Source organism: Dipodomys merriami, unplaced genomic scaffold, assembly GCF_024711535.1.
Source record: "Dipodomys merriami isolate MVZ:Mamm:240054 unplaced genomic scaffold, mDipMer1.0.p SCAF_29, whole genome shotgun sequence".
Classification (NCBI taxonomy): Eukaryota; Metazoa; Chordata; class Mammalia; order Rodentia; family Heteromyidae; genus Dipodomys; species Dipodomys merriami.
In genome coordinates this window covers 19,318,557-19,343,369 of record NW_027204381.1, presented here as the reverse complement: position 1 = coordinate 19,343,369, position 24,813 = coordinate 19,318,557, and the positions used below count along the sequence as shown (strand labels likewise).

General features: G+C 54.1%; 1 protein-coding gene across 1 annotated transcript in view; it reads left to right on the top strand.

Moving 5' to 3' along the window:
• Positions 1-9,866: 9,866 nt before the first annotated feature.
• The window catches only part of Dscaml1 (DS cell adhesion molecule like 1), a 248,320-nt gene continuing 233,373 nt past the window's right edge, over positions 9,867-24,813 (top strand). The window contains exon 1 of the mRNA XM_070038562.1: positions 9,867-10,062. Coding sequence (XP_069894663.1) covers positions 9,867-10,062 — 196 coding nt within the window. The remainder of the gene's footprint in view (positions 10,063-24,813) is intronic.

Sequence of the window (24,813 nt, the reverse complement as noted above, 5' to 3'; positions counted from 1 at the left end):
TGAAGCAGGAACTGGAATTGGAAGCATGCTAGGATGGGGTCCAAGACCAGGCTGGTCTAGAAAGTCTTCTCCTTATGGTAACAACCCCAGCAGGCAGAAGAACACCACATCCGGTTTTTCCCCTTCTCCAAATGAGCTAGACTGATGGTGGAGGCTTCCTGTCTAGAAAGCTCTGAGGGCGGGGGCCATTTGGCCGGGCTGAGGGGTGAGGGCATGGGGAGAGGCTGTCCCCCTGAGCTGGTACAGCTGTTGAAAGAAAGAAGTGGCTACCTGAAATCCGAGGGGAGGGGGATTAGGGGGGTGTGCCTGGCGGGGGGGGGAAATCCATGAACACAGATGAACCCTAAGTCCATATCTGTTGTTCCTGGGAAATGGATGAGTCATGAAGCATTGGTATGTTTGAAAATTTATACTTTTATTTCATGCATGTATGCCAGTACTGGGCTTGAACTCAGAACCAGGGCACTATCCCTTAGGTTTTCTACCTACAGCTGATGCTCAACCGCTTGAGCCATACCTCTACTTCCAGTGTTTTGTTGGTTAATTGGAGATAAGAGACGCACGTACCTTTTTCTGCCCAGGCTTATGATTATGATCATCTGATCATAGCCGCCTGGTTAGATAGGAGCCGATGATGCCCAGACTTGAATCTTTTAAACATGACAGCGCACACATGGCCACTAGCCACACATGGCCACTAGCCACCGTTCACCGTGCAAGGGACACAGACTATGCAGTCTGGCCACAAGGCTCCAAGCCCGGGTGTCGGCCGCTTCCTGCATGGAAGAGTTGGACAAGTTAATTTATTTTTCTGAGTGTCAGTTTCATTATAGGAATGATAAATAATTATGCTGGTCTTACAGGCTGTTTTGAAGATTAACTGGAATAATGATCTGAAGTAGTTAGTGTGGGGCTAGGCCCGCAGCGGGGGTGCGATTACAATCATGACCATCAGGTGTCTGTGGTACTGGTTCAACTTTGCCACAAGGTGAAGCCACTTAAGCCAATGCAGGTAAGTGCCTGGCTGGTTCAGTTCAGCTGCGAGGTCCTAGCGGAAGAGGTGTGGAAGACCCAGTCCTGAAGCTCGTGTGTTCTGATTTGAGGCTGGCATGGGTGCTCTCCAGAACCAGGCTGTCCTGAGCCTCCACGGGGGTGTGCGCTTCCATGTGCCTGCCTCTCTCCTGCTCTGTGCACACTTGGCCGTCCCTTCACATCAGCCCAGCTCTGAGTTTAAGCAGCTCTTTTGATACATTTCAGCTGTAAATGAGATGTGTGTGGGGGGAGGGGTTGAGGCCTGGGCACTGACCCTGAGCTTTTGTGCTCTACCACTTGAGCTTCAGCTTTTTGGTGGTTCACTGGGAATGAGAATCTCACAGGCTTTCCTGCCCTGGCTGGCTTTGAGCCTCAATCCTCAGGCCTCAGCTTTCTGAGTAGCTAGGGTTACAGGTGTGAGCCATAAATAAGATGTTTAAAGTCATCTGACCCAACCCCACCTTCGTGACCTCATTGATCTGGGCGGGACCTGGCCCCATCCTGGTGTGGAAGGAGGTGTGCAGGGCAGGCAGGAACCTGGGCAGCCACTCCTGGGACACAGACGTCACTGTAGACGGACGGGTACCAGCCTTGCTTGCCCACTGCTATCACAAGCCAGACAGGGGGACGTGCACTGTGCCTTAGTGCTGGCCCCCGTTTCCCCGTGGAGCTGGCCTCCTGGTCCACCTGCACTGGCATCTGATGGAGCTTTGGGTGCCCCTGTGCGGCCCCGTCTCAGGGCGCCCCTGGGGCTGGACACAAGCTTGCTAAGAGAACAATGTTTCCTACGTACGGGTCATGAGGGGGCCAGACTGCAGAAGGCCTGGAGAAGCAGGAAAGGGTTCACCTCGTCTCCTCATCCAAACCCAGACTGCGCCCCTCCATGGAGCATCCGTGGGACTGCCAGTGCTTTGGTCAAAGAAATCTAGTTCTAGTTGGCCATTCTGGAATTTTCCAAGCCAACGGGAGCATGAATTCCATTCTGCCTATCTGATTGATCTTCCACGTATTCAGGTGAGTTGCTGAAGATACCTCATTCTGTGCTCCCCCCCGGGCCACACCCACCAGCTCCACTCCCCATGGGGCTGAACAAGGGCACCATCCTCCTCACCCCAGCGTGGGTAAGGCCATTACTCGACCAGGTGGCACCTCATCCACTAACTGTCAGTGAAAGATCCGATCTGCGGTATTGCCCAACCCTGAAATGATCACACGAGGACTGCAGGGCCATGGAGCTGGGGTGCAGGGCAGTTCATGGGTCCATCTGCCCCCAGGGCAATAGCATATGGGCAATCTCTTAAGATGGAGGCTCCTATGGGTATGGTAGCTTCTAGACCTGAGTTTCTGGGGCCCGCCTGCAGTACTAGGTCTGTTCTAGGAGAGGTTAGCTGGGTGTGGTGGTGCACACCTGTAACCCCGGCCCTCTGAGGGCTGACCCAAGAGGATCAGAGGGTCATTCCTTAGAGGTCAGCTGGGCAGCAGAGAAAGAGCATGTTGAAAGAGGGGAGCAGATGTATTTTCTCCTGAGAGACCTTTACAATGTTGTGCGTGCAAAACTAGGTACAAAGGTGACAGATTATTTTTAAATTTCATATTGTAAAAAGGAAACATTTTTTTTCCTTTTGGTTAGTCCTGGGGCTTGAACTCAGGGCCCGGGCACTATCCCTGAGTTCTTTTGCTCAAGGTTAGCACTCTACCACTTTGAACCACAGCACCACTTTCAGATTTCTGGTAGGTCATTGGACATAAGAATCTCATGGATTTTCCTGCCCAAGTTGGCTCCCTCCCTCCTTCCTTCCTTCCTTTCCTCCCTTCCTTTCCTCCTCCCTCCCTCCCTTCCTTCCCTTCCTTCTTCCCTTCCTTCCTTCCTTCCCTTCCTTCTTTCCCTCCCTCCCTCCCCCCTCCCTCCCTCCCTCCCTCCCTCCCTTCCTTCCTTCCTTCCTTCCTTCCTTTCCTCCCTCCCTCCCTTCTTCCCTCCCCCCCTCCCCTCCTCCTCCTCCTGCTCCTCCTCCTGCTACTGCTTTGCTGTTTTAAAATTGTTTAGTGGTACTAGGATTTGAACTTGGGGCATCGTGCTTGCTAGTCAGAGGTCCACCACTTGAGCCTTGCCACCAGCCCACAGTTCTTATTTTTTAAATGTTACATCTGCTGGCAGTTTACACAGTCTGGCTTTTGGTTCTATAGATTTCATTCACACTTTGCTCCTCCCACTACATACACACTATGGTGTAATCAGCCCAGCCACACACACATACACGCATGCATACACACACGTACACGTGTGCGCACACAGTGATAACCCTTCCGACGCCGCAGCTCCTCCTCACCCTGGGTGGGGATGCCTTCCAGCCAGCTGACTGTTGGGGATGGGCACCACCCCTCATGTGGGTCAGCACCCACGGCCCGCCAGCCCCGCTGGGATGTTAAGGCTGTGCGAAGGGCAGCCTGGCGACCACAGTGGAGGTTCTCTACGTTTCCCAGGCTCCTCGGGCCGCCCTGGGCCACGAGGCCCTGCGTGTAGGCCACGCAGCTCCGTGGAGGGCTCAGCCCCGGCCTCTCAAAGAGCTTTGTGTTGTATGCGGAACAAAAACCAATTTTGGCCCTTTCTGGTCCTATTGAACCCCCAAAGCACCCCGTGATGATGGTCCTGAGAGGACAGAGGTGCAGGCCGGGCAGGCACGGGCCGGGTCCTCCCCGCTGCGGGAGCCTCTGGATGTCTGCAAGAGCGCACTTTCTTTTTTTGTTGGTTGGTCATGGGGCTTGAACTCTGGGCCTGGGTGCTGACCCTGCACTCTTCAGCTCAAGGCGAGCGCTCTACCACTTGAGCCACAGTGCCACTTCTGGTTTTCTGGTGGTTCATTGGAGATAAGAGTCTGCAGGCTGGCTCTGAACCGTGATCCGCAGATCTCAGCCTCCTGAGTAGTGAGGATGACAGATTTGAGCCACGGGCGCCTGGCTAGGAGCGCACTTGTGGAGGCTGGAAGGGAGCCCTGCACAGCTCAGGCCTCTGACTCCGGTGGAGGGACATCCTCAGGAGGCCATGGCGCCCGAGGCTGTAACTTGCTGCCCAATGGGAGATCCTGACCGGCTACTAGATGGATCTAGCCATCTAGCGCAGCCAGGGCCCAGACAGGACTGTTGGAGGTTCTGGGGGTGCCTTGCTAAGGAATGGTAGGGAAGCGGGGCCTGGGGACCGGGGGAAGGAGTGAGGACAAAGCCCAGAGGATGTTTAGGGAAGAGGACACTTAAGCAACATGGCGTGAAAACTTTCCCCAGGGCACAAAGGCAGCAGAGAGAGTCTTCACCCACTGCATTTGCCTCCCCTGCTCTCAGATTCTTATTTATTTGTTAAAGATTTTTTTTTTTTGGTCCGTCCGTGGGGCTTGAACTCTGGGCCTGGGCGCTGTCCCTCAGCTCTTCAGCTCAAGGCGAGCGCTCTACCACTTGAGCTACAGCGCCACTTCCGGTTTTCTGGTGGTTTATTGGAGATAGGAGTCTCACGGTCTCTCCTGCCCGGGCTGGCTTTGAACTGCGATCCTCAGATCTCAGCCTCCTGAGTAGCTAGGATTACAGGCGTGAGCCACCAGCGCCCAGCAAGATTTTTTTTTTTTGTACTGGGACTTTGAACTCAGGTCCTTGCTCTTTAGCTTGGTTTTTAATTTTTTGTTTTCCTTTCTCAAGTCTGGCACTCCAGTACTACTTGAGGAACAGCTTTCAGCTTTTTGCTGGTTCATTGGAGATCGAGTCTTATGGCTTTTTCTGCCTGGGATAGCTTTGAACTGTGGTTCTCAAATCTCAGCCTCCGGAGTAGTTGGGATTACAGGCGTGAGCCACTGGCACCTGGCTTCCCATTCTCTTTACTGGTGAAGAAATGGAGGCCCAGAATGTCAAAGTGACTTTTCCAAGGTGACATAGCTGGCTGTGGTGACCGGTGACAGCAGAACCTGGGATTTCAGGTTCCCCGTCCATGCTTCTTTCCATCACATTAAAGTCCATTGTAAATGGGGGAGGGGAGCAGCAGAATCCTTGTTTTATTTTCTTCCCCTGATCAATAAATAAATACCAAGAAGGTCAATCTCAAATTAGCTACATAACCCCAAATATTCCATCTTGAAGGTCACTCTGGGTCATTATTGCTTCCCTTTATGAAAACCATATTTATACTGAGATTAACAAGAACTTTTGGAACCCCTTTGATGTTTCCGTTAAAATAATTATAAGCCTTTGGCTTTTTTCTTTTTTTGTAGAAAATCATACAAAGAGACCTAAGCCCATTGTTTGAGTTAAACAATAAAAACATCTGTCATTTCTCATGATGGCTCACGTCTTAATATAACATGGCAAAATAATACCCCTAAATATCCATGATTAACCTGAATTGGACAGGGCTTGCCTCTCCTGACTTTCCGTAGCTGCTTTAAACTGGCTATGGTTAAAAAAAGAGAGAGAAAGAAAAGAAATTTAAAAAGGAAAATTTAAAAAAAAGCCAGATTAATGCTCAGAATTCTGACATAAAAACACATTTGAAAACTCAGCATTGCTTTCAAGTGCGTGGTGCATCCATACTAGAAACAAACTCCACAAATCTGAGACTTTAAAAAAAAAATGAGGTGCCCACACGGGATTTTTGGATTGCATTCAAACTACAGTTAAGCACAGGTGTGCCCGTCATTAAGTATTTGTGTTTACCTGTACACACAAATGTGTTTCCCCGGACAACTGTGTTTGCTGTCTCTCTGGTGCTGCTGTGCTTGTGTGGGGGTGTGAGGGTTACCCCTTGGATTTAAGGCTGGGAAGAAACTGACCCTGGTCTCAAACCACAACATTCCTCCAAGAATGTCAACCACCAGCAGGTTGGGAGGGGGCCTGGGTGGTGGTGGTGGTGGCGGCGGCCAGGATTTAAGGTAGAATGAGCCAGCCCATTCGGCTCTGCCAATCTCTCATCTCATTTTCCCTCTTGGGGTTCCCACAATGGGATTACCACCGGCCCCCCACTTAAAGGGGAAGAAGAGGGGACTTGGGAGCATGTCTGGGCCAACTGTCCTCTCCAAAGATATTTTCTTAAACACGAAGGAGACACAAAATCTAGGAAGTGGAAAATTCAAAAAGCATCAGGACCTTCTGTCTCCAGGTCCTTCCCTGTGAGCCGAACCCAGCTTTAGGAGCAGCCTCTGCGTCTCTGGAATTCCTTGCCTCTGACTTTATCATAGCGCCCCCCCTGCCAACCTTCCCCTCTCCAGTGCAGGATGTCACCCCCACATCTCAGCCCTGCTTCCTTCCCCCCCACCTCACACACAGGTCCAGTCCTGCTGTGGTGATGTGGCAGTCCCAGGCTAGCCCTTGCTTTTGACTCGCTGGGCCCACTGGTCTTCACAGGTGCGAGGACCTGGGCTTGGCACATGCATAGCGGCAGAGCTGGGCTGAGAAGTTATCCTGATGCTATGTATGTACGTATGTGTGTGCGTGTGTGCACACATGCGTGCTTCAGTACTGGGGCTTGAACTCTGGGCCTGGGCACTGTCCCTTAGCTTTATTTGCTCAAGGCTAACACTCTACCACTTGAGCTGTAGCTCCACTTCCTCCTCTTTGGGAGATAAGAGTCTTATGGGTTTTCCTGCCTCGGCTGGCTTCAAACCTTGCTTTTCTGATCTCAGTTTCCTGAGTAGCTAGGATTCCAGGCATGAGCCTGGCTCTGTGTGTGTTTTTAATTACAATATTAGAATGCCCCTCTTTGCTAGTGCCCACACTGCTGGTCTTCTTTGCTTTTTTTCTTTGGTGGGTCGTGGAGCTTGAACTTGGTTCCTGGGCATTGTCTCTGAGCTATTCTGCTCAAGGCTAGTGCTCTACCACTTTGAGCTATAGCTCCACTTGTGGTTCTCTGGTAGTTAAGAGATGAGTCTCATGGACTTTCCTGCTTGGGTTGGCTTTGACCGTGATCCTCAGATCTCGGCCTCCTGAGTAGCTAGGATTACAGGCGTGAACCACTAGCACCTGGCTAGGTCTTCGTTTCCGTTTCCACATCCGTGGCCTCTCTTTGGGGAGAGCCCGACTGTCAGCCCTGGACCGGGGGAGTGGATTACAGTGAACCAGCATGGAAGGGGCCCGGGGTTCTCGGAGGCACTTCAGGGGAACAGAGGTAGGAGGGCACCCCTTTCTGTCTCCAGTGTGGGGACCTGGAGTCAGAGCAGCTGTGTGGGTAGCTCCAAACGCTGGGCCATCTAGGCCCACCCCTGCCAGCAGCCCCCAGCCCTTTCATCCTGTCTGACTTAGTGGTTTATTTTAGGCATGGCCTGATCAGGTCTTGGGGTTCAATAGGCTTAGTTTTAAATATCTGGATTCCTCTCCAGGACTGAGACAGAGCCTGATGGAAGAATGAGGTCCACGGCTGCGGGAAGGGGGCCGGGAAGAAGGAAACAGCCAACACCAGGCCAACACCAGGCAGGTGGGCGGGCAGGCGGGCAGCGCAGCCAACTCCCCGGATGACCTCAGCAGGTCCTGGGTGTAGTGTCTCCACTGAAGCACTGGCTGGCTCGTCTCTAATACCCCTTGCAGTCTGTCCTGGGGTCTCAGATGACAGTCCACCTGGTGAAGAAGCATCTAATTTCCAGAAGTAATTCTGCCTCTCCTCCAGGGGAGGTGGCACAGTTTAGCTACCAGCAATGACTCCAAGGTCTGGAGACCTGGGTTCAAGTCTTGCTTTTTGATACCAACTTAGTAACCTTGGATGGGTGAACCCTCAGTCTCCTCACTGGTTCCAGAAGGGACTGAAAATCTTCAAAAGATATTGTAGAAGTTTAAACTCTTTTTTAGAGAAAAAAAAATGTGGGTTTTGGCAGTACTGGAGATTGAGTTCAGGTGCTTGCAGTTGCTAGCTGGGTGCTCTGTCACCTGAGCCTCGTCTCCAGCCCCTTTTACATTGGCTATTTTGGGGGCAGGGTCTTATTTTATGCCCAGCCTGGCCTGGACTTTAATCCTCCTACTTGTGTTTCCCCTTGTGTCTGAGGATGACAGGTGCGTAGATGGTCTCATGAACTTTTATGCCTGGGCTGGTCTTGAACCATCACCTCCACATCTCAGCTCCCCAAGAGTGTAGGATTCTAGGTTTGAGCCACCTTATCTGTCTTCCTTTAAACTCTTAAAATATTGTATTAATAAAGTTAATGCACCTACAGTTACTCAGAGTGAAGCTGAGAACTACCCTATGGCTTAACAATTCCATTTGTAGGTATAGACCCCCAAAGAATTAAAAGCAGCGATGTGAAGAGACATTTGTACACTCAATATGTATAGCAGCATTATTCGCACAGCCAAAAGGTGGAAGCAATCCAAGTATTCATTTGATGGATGAATGGATCAACAGATGTGGTAGATACATACATACAATAGAATATTATTCGACCATAAAAAGGAATGCAGTTCTCACACACACACACACACACACACACACACACACGGAAAAACCTCAAGAACATTAACGCTGGGTAAAACAAGGCAGACACAAAGGACAGAGATGTTATAGGATCCCACATCTCACAAGATGGTGAGGACAGGCAGATTCACAGAGACAGCAAGTAGCTGGTGATTTCCAAGTTGAAGGGGAGATGGGGGTGGGGAGTCATGGATTAACTGGTACAGGTTGTGGTGGAAAAGTTCCAGACATGCCAAATGGTGCCTGGATGGCACTGTGGATAGACAAAAGTGTCACCGAACGGGACACCTAAACATGGGTAAAACTGGTTCAGTTTATATTGTGTATGGCTTCGTGCGTGTCTTACCAAATGCTCACTTGAAGATTGAGCTGGAAATTCTGGAGAGATTTTTGGGTGATACTTAGGGATGAGGAACCTGAACTCCATGTGTGTGTGTGTGTGCATGCGTGTATGGATGTGTGTACATGTGTGCACGCCCATATTACGTGCACATGTGTGTGTAAATTCTTGGCCTTCATCGAATGGAGATGAACAGCAGGCAGCCTTTACCCCCATCCACCACCTCACCTCCCATCCACAGAACCAAGCCCAAAACAACCCCCCTGCCCCCCAAGGTAGGGGCCTCATGGACCCTGCCCAAGAGGAGGTCCCATCCCCGCACCTGGTCCATTCTCTGGTCCACCTGGGCCCCTTCCCTGGGTCCTGTGCAGACCCCCTTTTTGGGATATCTAAGGCAAGAGGAGGGGCTTTCCTCTCTGGGGTCTCCCCCTGGGGCTCCGCAGGGGCTCATTTGCCCTCTGAACTGCCAGGGTGCCCTCACTCAAGTCTAATGTAATGGCAGCGTTATGGGGGTGAGGGTGGGGGACAAACCAATCTCCGCAGGGCGAGAGCGCCGCGGGGGGTGGGTGGGAGGGCCAGATGAAAGAATCACAGGTCCAGCAGGATGACAATATGCCTAGTATTGGGGTGGTGAGGGGGCCTGGCCAGGGCACTGCTGGGTGGGGTGTGTGTGTGTGCGCGCGCAGAAGTCACTGAAGGCTGAAGAGGGCACGTGGCTCGAGCATCCACGCTCCCTCAGCCACGGGGGTAAACTGAGTCCACAAGAGGAGGCGCGCTTTGGCGCCCGGCGTCCCGGTCCCGCGCATGGCAGACTCTGGGCGCATTTCTGACGCACGCCTCCGGGGCGATGGGGGCCGGTGGGTGACGGAAACCCCCTTGCTTGTCAGACAGTGGAGCCCGGCGTGCGGTGGGAGAGCTGCGGGGCGCCGTCCCCGCCCCTGCCCCCTCCCCCAGCCGGCGGGCGGAGGGGGGCGCGCGCTCAGCCCCGGCGGAGCCGGGCGCCCCGGGGTGCGCGGGGGTGGGGTGGGGGGGCGGGGAGAGCGGCCGCCTGGCCCAGCCCCGCGGATGACAGGAGCCGGGGAGCCGCGGAGGGAGGAGCCGAGCGCCGGGCTGAGGCGCAGAGAGAGCGGGGCGCCGAGTGCGGGCGGCTGGGAGCGCGGAGCCGCACGGCCGGCCACAGGACCTCCTCCCCCGAGCATAGGGCCTCTTTATGGCATGTGGCTGGTAACTTTCCTCCTGCTCCTGGACTCTTTACACAAAGGTGAGACCCGGCTGGCCGGCGAGCCCGGCGGGGCGCGCGCGCGCGGCCGGCGGCGGGCTTGGCCCCGGCCCCGTCGTCCCCGTCCCTGGTCCCCGGCTCCGCGGGCGCCGGGTGCTGGGGGGCGCCGACCCCCCCCCGCCCCGTGCGCGGCCCTGGGTGGGCGCAGCCGGCCGGGCCAAGCGCCCGGGGGCTGAGCCGGGCTGAGAGTCAGCCCGGGACCGCTCCGCCCGGCTCCTGCGCCTCGGTTTTGGGGCGCGCCCGTGTGTATGTGTGCGCGTGGGGGGGTGCGGATGGAGCCCCCACCGCTCCCCATCCTCGCCCCGAGGCGGCTCTGCCTGGACCCCTCCCCCAGCTCCATGCCCGCTTCCTGCGGCCGGGACCCTCCACGGGGTCCCCCAATCCAGGGGTGCTCCGGACCGGACTCTCCATCCAGGAGACCGGGTTATCTGGACCCTGGACGGATCTCGGGGACCGCCCCCCTCCGGCTACCCGGGACCCCCCTTCCCCGCCCTCCCAGGCGCGCGATTGCGGGCGCACCGCATGGCGCTCATGGGCGCTTGGACGCGGGGCGGGGATGGCGGGGGGGGGTCCCCTCGGACAGCAAGTTTGTTCTCCGATCCCCGGGTTCGCCGTCCCCCGGGCCTGCCCCACTCCCCTGCTCCGGGCGCTAGCCCCAGCCTCGTGGCCCCGCCTCTGGCATCGCCGCCGTGCGCCCCAAGGTCCGAGCCCCGGGCGGGGCGCCTGGCCAGCGGACCGGACACCAGCGGACCGGACACCGGCGGCCCGGCGGGGGGCGTGGCCCTCGGTCTCCGGGAAAGGTGTGCAGGGGTGGGTCCCGGCGTCCAGCACGGCGTGTCCAGCCCAGCTGCGGGGCGCCGCGCACCTGATCCGCCAGGACCGAGGGTTTGGCAAGAGCCGGGCACTTCCAGCCTGGCCGCCTGGCCACGGAGCGGGGACCTGGCTCGCGCCGGCCGGCGGACTCGGACTCGCAGGCGGCGCTGGCGGCGGCGGCGGACGCGCCCGGGGCTCGCGGGCGGCCGGAGTCCGCGCCCTGGCGCAGCGCAGCTCGGGCGCTCGCTCGCTCCGAGAGGCTCAGCTTCACCTGATCACCCCTCTAACTTTTCTCCTTTGAGTCCTGGAGGCGATTTTCTTCCTGCAGCCGCCTTTGCTGGGCCGGGGCCGTGTCCTGGCGCAGGGGCAACCCTAGACCCCGAGGCGATGGGGAGGGGAAATCGGAGGGGGGGAGGTTGGCGCGCAGAGGGGTCCAGTCCTCTGCCCAAGCCCTGAGGGTTTGGGATTTGCAACCTGCTGGAGCCAATCGCAATATCCAGAGGTTGGGGGGGTGGGGTGGAGAGTAACCCCTATTTGTGGATACAGCAGGGGTCAAAGCCAGACCCTTGGTTTAGGCTGCTAGGGCTTGCCAGGAGATCTAGTTGGGGGGGGGGTGCAAGGATGGCCTGGACTCCAGGGTCAAGTAGTGGAGTTTCTCAGGTCCAGCGGCAGCCTCTGGACACCCACAAGGCCAGCCCAGTCTGTCTTACCCCTGGCTGCTTCTCATCACCTCTCCATCCCACCTCCGCAGAGCAAGAAGTCTGCCTCCTGCTCAACCCTAGCCCTCCCCCCAACACCCCACTGTTCCCCCCCAACCTGCCTCCCTCCGCCCCCACAGGCTGGTTTGGCTCACAGCTTTAATTACGTTAATATTAAAAATACATAAGGTGAGGAGTGGATTTCTCTCTCCCTAGCGTTCTCTCTCTCTCTCTCTCTCTCTCTCTCTCTCTCTCTCTCTCCCTCCCTCCCTCCCTCCCTCCCTCCCTCCCTCCCTCCCTCCCTCCCTTCCTCTCCACCCCCATCCCCTTTCCCATTTTTTTTTTTTCAGGCGAGAAAGCATAGGCCAGAACTGTTGCCACATTCTGCTGCTTTGTCCTCGGCTCAAGTCCCCTTCTGGAAGGTTCTTCTAGAGCAGCCCCTTGTCTAGCAGTGGTGGCCAGTTAGCAGACACCTGCAGGTCACCAACCTCCTCCACCCCTGAGACTAGCATGAATAAATAAAACCCAAGTTATTTGATAGGAAAGGAGCAGCTGGGGATGGGGGCAGAGAAAGGTCCAGAAGGCTTCAGGACAGCAGCCAGAGGGGTAGAACCCTTTCTAAGCCCACCAGGAAGTTGCCCCTGGCTGGGGAGGGGCAGGGTATGGACAGGCAGGAGGTGCCGGGTGTGGTGGCCCTGGTGGCTTTTGGGTCTGCAGAGCTTTGGTGCCTGTGTGAGTCTGAGGCTTCGGTGTCTGTGTTGGGTGCCAGGGCATCTCGCCAGACAGGCCTTCCTTTTCCTTGGTGCTTTAATTGGGTCTTAGGTGCCAAGGCTGGTCCTTGAGGGGGGGGGGACTGTTCGGCTTGGGGTGGCATGGTAGGTGGTGATGGAGGTGGTTTGGAGAGGATGTGATGCGGAGGGAACAAGCAAGATGGGGTTGGGTGTATTTTTCTCTCTCGTTGCCAGTCACCCCCCGCGGCACCAAGGAAAATGTAAATGGGAATGTTCGAGTCTGTTAGAGAAAACAATATCCTCTTGCAATAATTTGTACGTCCATCTGTGAGGAGTGGGAGGAGGCAGGGAGAGGGAAACACACACACACACACACACACACACACACACACACACACACACACACACAAAACAGGAGGAGATGGAGCGTCCTCTGGATGGAATTAAGCAGTTATTGAATGTGTTTTAAGCTTCTGTTATTTCCATTCCTCTCAAAAATACCTCTTTCATTTATTTATTTATTTATTTTGGATGAAGCCTGAGCTCAGCCCCGGTTCCCCAGAACTAACCCGGGAAGGTGTTTAATAATCGCTTATCAAGTCTCCAATAAACTGCCGTCTATTGCCAGCACACATCCAGGTTTGGACAGCCAGATGGACTCCGGCGAGGCCCCTCCGCGCTTCCATCCAGCGTGCCGGCATCTGTGTTGCCCGCATTTGCATTTTTACTATGTAAAAGAACAAGCTTCCCCGGCACTAAAATTCCTGTTTTCTAAAAGCCCAAATAATGGGTTGCATTGATTTTTTTTCTCCCCTTTCCATTTTCCATCCCAACCTCTCGGATGGGGACTCATGGTTCCTCTCTCTGGAGAAGACCAAATTAAAAGCCTTTGTCAGGCCATTAAGAAAATCTCTACGTTCTGTTCAGTGTCTAATTAAAGGGGGGGGCATGCTGGGGGAAGCTGTGTTTTAAAAATCTCTGAAGTGGCAAACCCGACTTAGAGGAGGCAGGTGAAGGACAGTGAATGATTGGGAAGGGGATGGGTGGGCAGAGAGGCCTCGGCCGCTCGAATAATATGAGGGAGGATGCAATTTGCCACCATGCCCAGCAAACCTTTCTGATGCTTCGTTTTTCTGGGCATCAAAGCAGCTGCCTTTAATATATTTCAGCAGCAGACTGAGGAGCTCAATTAGAAACAAAAGCAAGTAAGCAGTTGACCCAAAGGCAGTGCTGAAGTTGAGCAGATGCCGGGGGGACAGGGAGAAGGGGGACAAGCCAACAGCAATTCAGGCCTTGGGATGGCTTGTTCAGGAAGCAGCCAGCCCCGTGGCCTCCAGAGCCAGGCAGAGGTTTGCTCAGAGCACTTTATGGGCTGGGAGTTGTCAGAGCAAGGGGGCACACTCCAGCCCCCTCAGCCTCTCATCTCTTTAGGAATCCTAGCCATGTGAAGCACTTGGCCCCCTGATCTTCCAGGGGACAGATGGCTTGATTCATGGGTAAGGAAAGGGGAAAGGGAATAGTTGGAGTGCTTAATTGGGGGGGGAACAAGGGGTACCAGTCCCAGACTTGGAGATTGTCCCTTCCCACATGATCTAGAAGGAAGTGTTCCTTGTGGACATTTGAAATAGTCCTGAGGAGGAGCCCCAAGCTGCTTTCTCACCCCTACTATAGTGGTTCTAGCTGGTACCCATGTGCCTGACTAGGCTGACCTATAGGCAGCCAGAGATGGCAGCCTGCCAGCAACCCAAGGGCAGGCCCTGCGTTTGCATGTGATTTGCATACAATTTGCATGAACACCTAGGGAGGCTGAGAGCCTAGTCTAGTGAGGGGTAACTGGATCTCAGCCACGGGCAGGGGGCGGGGAAGGGGGTGTCGGGCAGAGCCTTTCTTTCTCCTTGCCTGGAATGGGGGTGAGCAGGAGAGGGAGAAGGGCTGGCCTCTGGTGGGACTTTGGGCTACAGGGCTCAGCACTGCGTTCACCTTCTGCAGGGAAGCCCTGCAATTCCCCACCTCCTGTACCCAGGGACAGAGGACGGGATTGGGGACATCGGATGGGTGGCACTGGGCAGGGCAAGCTTGGGGGGTTCTTGTGCTATAGGATTCCAGCTGTAGGTACCCAGGACCAACATTAGCCTTCTGGTGATGGGACCCCAGAATGGAGATAGCTGGGTGCTTAGGGCTGCGGTGGGGAGACAGGAGACCTGGGTGATGGGATCGGGTGGGGGGGGGTAAGGTGCTCTCTCACCCTCCAGTTCTTCCACATCCAGCTTGAGAGGGGTGGTGCCTTGAGGAAGTGGGTGGGGCTTCTGGGACAGTGGGATGAGGGCACTGCGGTCCCCCACCCCCTGGAAAAGGGTAGGTAAAGAGTTCACAGCAATGCCTGGAGGGGGGGCTCTGCCCGGGAGCTGGCTGCTTGTTCCTGGGAGCCAGGTGGGACCTTAGGCAAATCCTATCCTGGTGGGAGCTGCCCCAAGGCCTTCTAGAATATGTTTCTGTACTTCTGCTGACCCACAGAGTCTAGGGAGAGGCAGGGCTCAGGAGGGATGGAGCAGGAGGGGAAGGTCCAGCGGACACCAATTCTTTCAGCCAGAGCTCTTCTCCATTTTATATATTGGAGTGTGAGGGGGGTGGGGAATAGAGTGGATTCTGCTGGTGTGGTGGGAGTCAAAGCAAATCACTCGCTTACATCCCGGCTCTGCGTTTACCAGTCATGTGACGTTGGGATGCTCTGAGCCACCCTTCGCAGCCTTATGACGTGAGATGAAAGGAGCGAATGCACATAATGTAGCCAGGTTAGAGCTGGTGCTCAATAAACACTAGGCCTCTTCTGCGCCTCCTCCTCCCTGAGATACATCAGCACCTTGTGCCTGCTCCTGGCACTTGAATTAACCGGACATCAGATACACTGGGGCTTGAACTCAGGGTCAAGGCCCTGTCTGTTAGCTTTTTTGGCTCAAGGCTGGTACTCTAGCCCTTGAACCACACCTCTATTTCTGGAACTTTGCTGGTTAATGGGATTTAAGCCTCAGGGACTTTTCTGCCCAAGCTTGCTTTGAACCTTGATTCTCAGATCTCAGCCTCCTAAGTAGCTGGGATTAGAGGTATGAGCCACGATGCCCAGACACGTTTTTTGGCCAAAACCCCCCACATGTCTTTGTAACAACAGGAAGACCAAGTGGTGGCCAAGGTAGGGGTCAGCTCCTTCCACCTGTCTCTTAGCAAGAGTGCCGGCAGGCCTCCTCTGTAGCAAGGCCGTGGAGGCCATGTGAGCACCTGGGTGTTTCTCTTCCACTGGCCATGGCTAGCTGAAGCAGGGCTGAGGTTGGATTTAATAATGGGGCAAAGGCTGGTGTCCTACCTTGACAGTGAAGGCTGGGGTTGGTGCATGCATCTCTATTGTGGCAAAACAAAATAAGAATACTCCAGAACGCTCCAGAACAATCCAGAATGTAGTACCATGCCAAGCCTGTGTAGTAGTCCTCAGGGTGAGGTCTCACTGTCACAGGACGTGTCTCTCCCTGGGGAGGGGAGAAGGGGAGGGGAGAGGTGAGAAGGAGCATCTCTGCTTTGGAGGTAGGGAGCATCCTTAGCCGTGTCTCCCCACATGACTCAGTCTGCCATCGGGAAGCAGCATCTGATGCAGAGGTCCGGGGTGTCCTGCAGCAGGCTGTGGCCCTTGGGCCGCGGGCGCATGGGCCTGGGTGCCCTATGAACAGATGTTTGCCTAGTGCCGCTGCAGCATGAGCAGCATTCGCCGCGGGTGTAACCCGCGCCGCTCCAGCTGCTGCTCCCCCTCCTCCGGGCAGCGCCCCCTCCCGGCGGCCTCACGCCACAGGACGCTCACACCGGCAGTTCCCAAGGTCGCCCTCCTCATTAAGAACAGTGATTCACATGCTACTTGCATATTCATTCAACGGATTCTAAAGAGGGGTGTGTGTGTGTGTGTGTGTGTGTGTGTGTGTGTGTGTGTGTGTGTGTGTGTGTGTGTGTGTAAGTGCATCAACCATGCACCTACTTTGGCAGCAACAGGTTTTACCCACAAGCCTTAGGAATTCATGTGCCTTGATCTCTGAATCTGTAGGTGGGGCAGAGCCGCCGCCCTCCCAGAGGGCGATGGTCACGGCATGAACGAAGAAGGGCATAAAAATCACACACCACGTGGGGATACTCGGCACATGGAGCAGGAGGCAACATAGAAGGACACACATGTAAAAAAACCACAGCCAAACCAGTTTGAGCCTTAGAAATGCTCTGCCAAGATGTGAGGTCTAATTACTGTCATCTCCTCGTGCGACAATGACGAAGGTCATGTGTGTGAGTTCTCCAGCTTTGCTTTCCATCATCGTGGGGACGGTGGACGATCACGGTCAGGCTGCCCGGTTCTCTTGCAGCCACCCAGTGGCCCGCTGTGGCCCCAGGGCTGGTAGAGTGGGAAGTAGGCCACCCCATCTCCCTGCCCTTCTCACTCAGGTCTTGAGGTACACGCCCACCTGCAGTTCTCTGGGCTCATTGCACATAGATGAGTCTCTGCAGAGAAGCCAGCCTGATCGGAAGAGCACTAGGCACAGCGTCCCCTTATGGGTCGACCTCATCCAAGGCCACAGCACTCACTGGAATCAAGCACCATGGGCACCCCACTGCCATGAGACTTGGGGCATAGGGGTATCTCTGAGAGTGGGAGGGAGATCCATGGGTAAGAGTTTCACAGGAAGCCGAGCGCTGGTGCTCACGCCTGTAATCCCAGCTACTCAGGAGGCTGAGATCTGAGGATGGTGATTTGAAGCCAGCCAGTCAGGGGAGGAAAGTCCATGAGACTCTTACCTCCAATGAACCACCAGAAAACCGGAAGTGGTGCTGTGGTAGAACTCTAGACTTGAGTGGAAGAGCTCAGTCTGACAGGGTTGGAGGCACATTGAAGGAGATGGACTGTGTGCCCTAGTCAGACATCTGGTCCCCCTTGGGTTCCCATCCTCCACCCCGCACGTCTGGAAATGCCTTCCTTGCAAAACATCCCCTGCAACTCTGTGCAATTTGGAGCCCATCCTTAGGCTAAACCCAGTGTGGACTTGACCTTGTGCCTTCCACAGTCTGGTCCTGGCTCCAGCTTTGCACCACACAGATCACGGCAAAGCCCTCCTCCATTTGCCATTCTCTAGCCGCTTACAGGGGGTGGGCTGCCTCCTTGCCCCCCTCCCTGGCCACGCTGTGTCACGTGACATTGTCTCAGTGCTTCACGATGCTCCTCTGTTCCTGGGTCACTAGTTTTCTAGCAGTGAGGTGAGAGGGTTAGAACAGCGGAGGCCAGTCTAGCCCAGCCTGGGCCCTGCCTGGCTGGGTCCCTGGGGTCGGTAATTCCACCTCTCTAGGCCTCGTGAATGGAGGAGATTGGACAAAATAATCTCTTAAGTCCCTCAAGCGTTAACAATCTAAATCCAGGGCTCTCTGGGGACAACTGTGCTGTCTGAGCTGCCTCCCTAGAAAGAAGTCTCTGGCCATAAGGGGCCTTCTTCTGACAGGCCCTGTCTAGAAAGGTCTGGGAGATTAAAGAGTCTGCCCAACTGTCAGCTGTTGTTCATAACTTCTCGTGGGGCACGTGGGGCAGGGCCTTGGAGGGTGAGAGATAGCAGAATCTTCACGGATCTCAGAGATTTCTGTTTGCTGGTTGCGGAAACCATGTCTGTGCCAAGAATCTTAAAAAAAGGAAAAAACAACTTCCGCCAGACTCCGGTGGCTCACACCTGTCATCCTAGCTACTCAGGAGGCTGAGATCTGGTGATTGAGGTTTGAACCCAGCTCAAGCATGAAGGTCCATAAGACTTCTGTCCAATGAACCACCGAAAATCCTGAAGTAGAGGTGTGGCTCAAGTGGTAGCGGGCCATATTGGAGTGAAACAAGCCAAAGCATAATGCTCAGGCCCCGAGTTCAAGCCCCAGTAAGGGCACACAACATAAACAAAAATGAGGTCAAGTAGTGGTGACATTAGAGGGTTGATAGAATAATTCAATGTACAAGAATGCAAAAAAAGGATTTTCGTGGAGCCTGGCATGAAATAAATGCTAAAAAGAAACGGTGGCATGGATGGTGGTGGAGACAGGGGAAGCTCAGGGGTGCCCAGCACTGGGAAGAAGGCAGGACTTGGTCCTGGCTGCTCCATCTTGCCCAAGAATAACATCAACTCAGGTTGCCTGGGAAATGCTGCAGTGCCTTCTGGGAGGCTCCCTCAGCTCCTCCCCAGGGTGCAGGCTCAGACTGACTCCCCAGTGCAATCGCATCCCCGGGGCGTTGCTGCCGTCTAGCTGGTGCTCACCTGGGTCTTCAGCGGACTCCGTGGTTGAGCTGAGGGTCTCCTCTCTGGACTCTGTTTTTTCCGACCCGGGGTGGGGGTGGGGGATGAGAGTGATTGGAGGGGAGGCGCATCCTGTGTCTTGCCTGAAAATCTTTGTGTGCAAATGCAGTGAAATAATCAAGCTTGCAAATCAATCGGAGACACCTCATCACCAGCTCACACCTGCGGGAAGAGTTCGGTGTGAGGCCCGAGGCAGTAGCGAGGTGGCTGTGGTGATACTCTTTGCTTATTGATCACCTGGCCATGCTTTATTAACTCCATCGCCAAATGCAGTTAATTAATAAGATGGTAAGGTCTTTGTCAGCGCCACCGCCGAGAGCCGCTCGCTGTCGGGAAAGGTGGCGCGGGGTCTGCTTTGGCACCTTTGCTTTTCCCACAGACTGGTGCCACCCTTGTATGAGAACTGGTAATGTCTGCCTTAGAGCATTTCTAGCCCAAGAACAACAGACTCGGGGAAATCCCTGGTCTAAGGTTCTGCGTTTTATTCTGTTTAACAAGCTCTCTGGATGCTTGTTATACATAGGAATGTCTGCATACTCCTGTAGACAATCATTATCATCATCATCACCATCATCACCATCATCATTATCATCATCCTTGGTCAACAGTAAATATTTATTGCATGTATCCCACAAATACTGCTTGCTTGCTGCAAGGAGAGAAACAATAGCCAAACTACTTCTGTACTTGCATTTACTGCAAACTGTCTTGGAGGTAAATGGGTAGGTAAGATACCACCTTTATTTTGTGGGTAGGGAAGTAAAGGCACAGCAAAGTAAGGTCATTTCCTTCACCGCCTCCTCTTCCTCCTCTTCCTCCTTCTCCTCCTCCTCCTCCTCTTCCTCTTCTTTCTTTCTGTCAGTCATGGGGCTTGAACTCAGGGCCTTGTGCTGTCCCTGAGCTCTATTGCTTAAGGCTAGCATTCTATTGCTTAGACTAGTGGCTGTAGCACCACTTCCGGTTTTCTGGTGGTTAATTGGAGATAAGAGTCTCATGGACTTTCTTGCCTGGGTTGGCTTCGAACCGCAATCCTCAGCTCTCAGCTCCTGAGTAGCTAGGATTATAGGCGAGAGCCACTGGCGCCCAGCCCACAGACTGCTTCTGAGTGACAGAGAAGAGATTAAGCGGGTGGAGAGCTGACTGGACCAGGATGGTTGCTATTCTCAGGGAGCTCATAGCCCTGCAGGGGTGAGGGGTGAGGGGTCTCTTCTGCTCCCGTTGGTCCTGCCAGTGGCGCTGCTCCTGTTCCCTTGAAGACCTGCCTCCCACTCACTTGTGCTCGTGATATCTGTGCGGAGGTGATGAGGGGTTCAGATTCTGTCCTCTGGGGTGGTCATTTATGACGATTGGAGATGCTGACAAGGGAGGGAGTGGGGGGATTCAGTGTGCGCCCCAAAGGAAGCCTCTGACGGCAGCCAGACATCCCCACCCCAACCCAAGCAGGGCTGTGTCGCCTACACCAGCATCAGTTTTCCTTCACCAAACTAATCCTGGCTCCCCGGACCGCACAGGGCCAGCGCGCGGAGCGAGGCGATGGATATTTACGTTCCAGTGGTGACCCCCGGGGCAGCCCAGATGCCCTCGGGCGATTTCTGGTTTAAAAATATTGCTGTGCTATTTCTACGCGTCTAATCTCCTAGCCATTTGGAGCCTGTTTTACGAAAGGCAGCGCTGGGGAGGTGCCCCATGTTAAACGGTGGAAGAGATTAAGTGGTTTCAGGCTGGACGACTGTCCCATGACTGCCAAGCCCAGAACTTCCATTTTCTATTAAAAATCCTTGTCCCCTCCTCCCCCCACCCCCACCCCCGCCCGCCCCCGACTGGAAGAAGCTTTGCTGTTGATCTGAACGCCGGTCTCTTTCTTTATGAAGTATTCCCTTTCCTCTTCTTTCTCTGTGAACTTGCCTGGTTCTGTCAGCACAGAGCAGAAACTGCTAGAGAGGGGGACAGGAATGTAAGGGGTCTCGTCAAAGGATTTACTCTCCAAATTGGGGCTGGCTTGGAGAGAAAGGTGAAGGTAAAACTGCATGAGCCCCCAGAATTAGAATGCACCTCTGTAATGGAAAAATAGCTCTGGAGTCAGACTTGTGTTGATTCTGCCTTCCTTTCCTTCCCTCTCTCCCTCCTCCTCCTTTCCTCTTTCCTTCCCTCCCTCCCTCCCTCCCTCCCTTGCTCCCTTCCTTCCTTCCTTCCTTTCTTCCTTCCTTCCTTCCTTCCTTCCTTCCTTCCTACCTTCCTTCCTTCCTTCCTACCTTCATTCCTTCCCTCCATCCCTCCATCCCTCCTTCCTTCTTCTCTCCCTCTCTCCTTCCTATTTCTCACCCTCATATATGTATGTGTATATAAACATATGTCTGTCTGTCTGTCTGTCTGTCTCTCTCTATATATGTATCTACATACATATCTGTGTGGTAGTGCTAGAGCTTGAACTCAGGGCCTGGGCACTATCCCTGAGCTTTTTTGTTTAAAACTACTGCTCTACCACTTGAGACACAGCTCCACTTCTGGCTTTTTGGTGATTAATTGGTAATAGCAGTCTCATGGACTTTCCTGCCTAGTCTGGCTTCGAACCAGTCTTCAAATCTTTTTTTTTTTTTTTGGGTCCGGTCATGGGGCCTGAACTCTGGGCTTGGGTGCTGTCCCTCAGCTCTTCAGCTCAAGGCCAGTGCTCTACCACTTGAGCCACAGCGCCACTTCCGGCTTTTTTCTTTTGCTTATGTGGTGCTGAGGAATTGAACCCAGGGCCTCTGGCATGCAAGGCAAGCGCTCTACCACTGAGCCACCTTCCCAGCCCCAGTCTTCAAATCTTAACCTCCTGAGTAGCTATGATTATAGGCATTAGCTCTTGGCATCCAGATTTTCTATTTCTATTTTAATTTTTTTAGGAGAGGGTTTGCATTGCTGTTCAGTTTTGTCTTGAACTCCTACTCTCAAGTGATCCTCCTACTTCAGCCTCCTGATTAGCCGGGAATAACTGGTGTGTGCCACAGTGCCTGGCTGCCTTCTTCTCTGCCTAACTGTGCTCTTGGAGAACTTGTTGACTCTCTTGAGCCTTGTCTTCTCTAACAAATGAGACCATGAAGATCTCCAGTTCATACACCATATGAGGGTTAAATAAGAACATGCTCATGAAGCATTGAGGCCTTGTGCTGGCACACAGTAGGCGCTGGGAAAGTTCATTTCTATTTTCCCCACTGTGGACTGGATCCCATTAGGCAGGTGGACAGGCCTTCAGGGAAATGGTTGTCTGGCCAAAATGAAGCTAAGGGTCAGATTTGTAAGAACTCACTTGAAGAGCTTCAGTCCCGCCGTCCCTCCCCCCCCAGGATGCCCAGCCTCCTCCGGCTGTCTTCCTTCCCTCTCTCGCTTTCTGGCCTCCATCCATGGTCCCTGGCTTCTCCCATGGAGGGTGGGCTTCCCGGCCACTGGGACTGGCACTGTCTCTTCTCCTCCAGCCCAGCCAGTGCCCCAAACTGCCCCACCCATTGGCACCCTGCTCTCAGGAATGCCCCATGAACCTCCTGTGCCTCCCACTGGGGGCACGGGCCCCCATGCTGCTGTCTGAATCAGTATTTTAGCCTGTCTCCCACCCCTGGGTGAAGCCCCACTCCAGGGCTTCACTCCTTTTCTGGAAGCCAGGGACCTTCTCTCTGGCCTCTCCCCTCTGTGCCTGGTGCCCTGAAGTCCACAGTGTTTCCTGGTGCTCTGTGGATTTTTCCTGGAGGGAAGGAAATCCCTGGGTCAGAGATGCCCTGGGAAGGGGACGGGGTGGGGACAAGGCCAGCCTCTTGAGGAGGGCTGGGCCCACACTTCCCCACAGGCCGACCCCGCCTGTCATCTGCTCACAGCCCTGTGGGGCAGGAAGGTACCGTGTGCACTCCTTCACCTGCTCCTTCCATAAGCGAGCAGATGGAGCCGCAGACAGGTGAAGTGACTTACCTGCGGTCACACAGCAGGTATGTGTGTGTGTGTGTGAGCCTGAGAGGAAGGCCAGCTCTACCAGACCTCATTTAGACCTCTATTGTGCCCTATTTCCCCGCACTTTTCCAAACTCTGAAGCTATAGTGTTTGTGCGCCACAGAGTCCAACACAACATGGAGCAGGAGAAGGAAGCCCCCATCACAGGCCTTCCCACCTGGCTATCTCCCTTCTGGCCCGGGGTGCTCCAGTGTTCACAGCTGCTGCCCTGCTGAGCTGCCCAGAGGCCCAGCCTTCAACTCTGCATATAGCAGCCCAGTCAGCTACTTGGTGGCCCATGCCTCAGTTTCCCCTTTCTGGATTTGCTCACTCTTCTTTCCTGGCAGGCAGAGGGAGGCTGGATTAATGTTTATTTAAGGGCTTCTATATTCTGAGCTGACAGGTGCCCCGGGACGGTGAAATATGAACCCAACGTAAGTGCCAAGCTGCCATTGTTTTACAGCCGCAGGTGATGTTTCACCATGGCAGTGTACTGTCAGCCGTACACAGAAATGAATGGCATGTCTGGTCCCCCCACACTCAGAAGACAGCGGCGCATGTCCCGGGGTGGGAGAAATACGATGCTGCTCGCCTTTCGCTATAAATCTGCTGTAACATTAGCTCTGACAGGTGGCTGGACAATTCCAGTCAATTTATCAATTAAACCCACCCATTTGTAGTGGCCGAGAACTTGGCGTCCTTGGCTTTGTCAGGATTCAAGACCCAGAAGCGCAGGAAGGCAGTGGCCGTGGTGGTGGATGGGAGCAGAGAGGAGCCCGGAAGGAACTCTCCAGGGCCGGGAGGGATGGTCTCGGTTGATCCTTAGCTTGGTTATTCGGTGGAATGAATGGGAGCTAACTTCTGGCTCTGACATAAAATCAGAGAACATGTGGACATGTAGTATAAAGTTAGGTAAGTCAGTTAACAACTTCTCAGAGTGACTCTTAATTTCCTTACTTGTAAAAAGGGGAGAATAATAATAATCATGATAATAATAATAATAATACCAGTCCTTAGGGAGTTATAGAGAGGAACTATAATAATTATCTAATGGAAATAGAAGTATCCGAATGGGCCTGGCACGGAGCCTGACCTATAGCAGCAGTGTGATCAGTGTTGGCTATTACTATTGCCTGAGGGGCTGTCATTATGGAGGGCTAGTTCAACTGCCCCCTCCCCTTTTTTTGTAGTCTGGGATTTGAATTCGGAACCTTGTACTTGCTTGAGCAAGTGCTCTGCCATTTGAACCACATTCCCTGTCCTTTTTCCCTCCCTCCCTCCCTCCCTCCCTCGCTCCCTCACTCCCTTCCTTCCTTCCTTCCTTCTTTCCCTCTCTCCATTCTTCCCTTCCCTTCCCTCCTCCTCTTCCTCCTCCTCCTCCTCCTCCTGCTCCTCCTGTTCCTCCTGCTCCTCCTGCTCCTCCTCCTCCTCCTCCTGCTCCTCCTCCCGCTCCTCCTCCTCTTTCTTTTTGATTTTGTTTTGGATAGAATCTCATGTTTTGGCTTAGGATACACCTCAAACCATGATCCTCCTACCTTCACTTCCCCAAGTTACGGATTGTAAGTGTGCACTATCGTACTCAGAAATCTCACTTAACCTTCTCTCTGTCCCTGTCCATTTGTCAGGACAGTGTGCAGTCATTCTGTATTGTGATGGATTTTGCCTCTCAGAATCCACGAAGCTGCCATGGTGAGGGTTTGTGAGTGACTGTCATCTTGGGAGTCACCCGGAACCTCAGAAGGATGTCCCTGTTCTCAAGAGCTATACAAAGTGTCCAACAGAGGCTACCACAGCAGGAGTGTGTGTGTGTGTGTGTGTGTGTGTGTGTGTGTGTGTGTGTGTGTGTGTGTGTGTGTGTGTGTGTGTGTGTGTGTGTATTAATCTTGTTCTTTGCTGCTGAAAATGGAAGCTGGTGGCCTGGTTGTTGTGGCATGGGGAAGCTGCCCGTTTTTTTACGGCAGGGATCACATACAGCCACACATTCCCACGTGGTTGGCTAGGACCCCAGTGGCTCAGATGACCCTGCATCCCGCAGCTCACTTATTAGGTCAAGCGAATCGTCTGCAGACTGCTTCCATTCCTCAGCATCTCGGTTTCCTCATCTGTAACCCGGTACCCACTTTGCAGGCTATTGGGAGGATTCAGTCAAATCCTGGCACCTGCCTGGCACGTGATGATACTCAACAG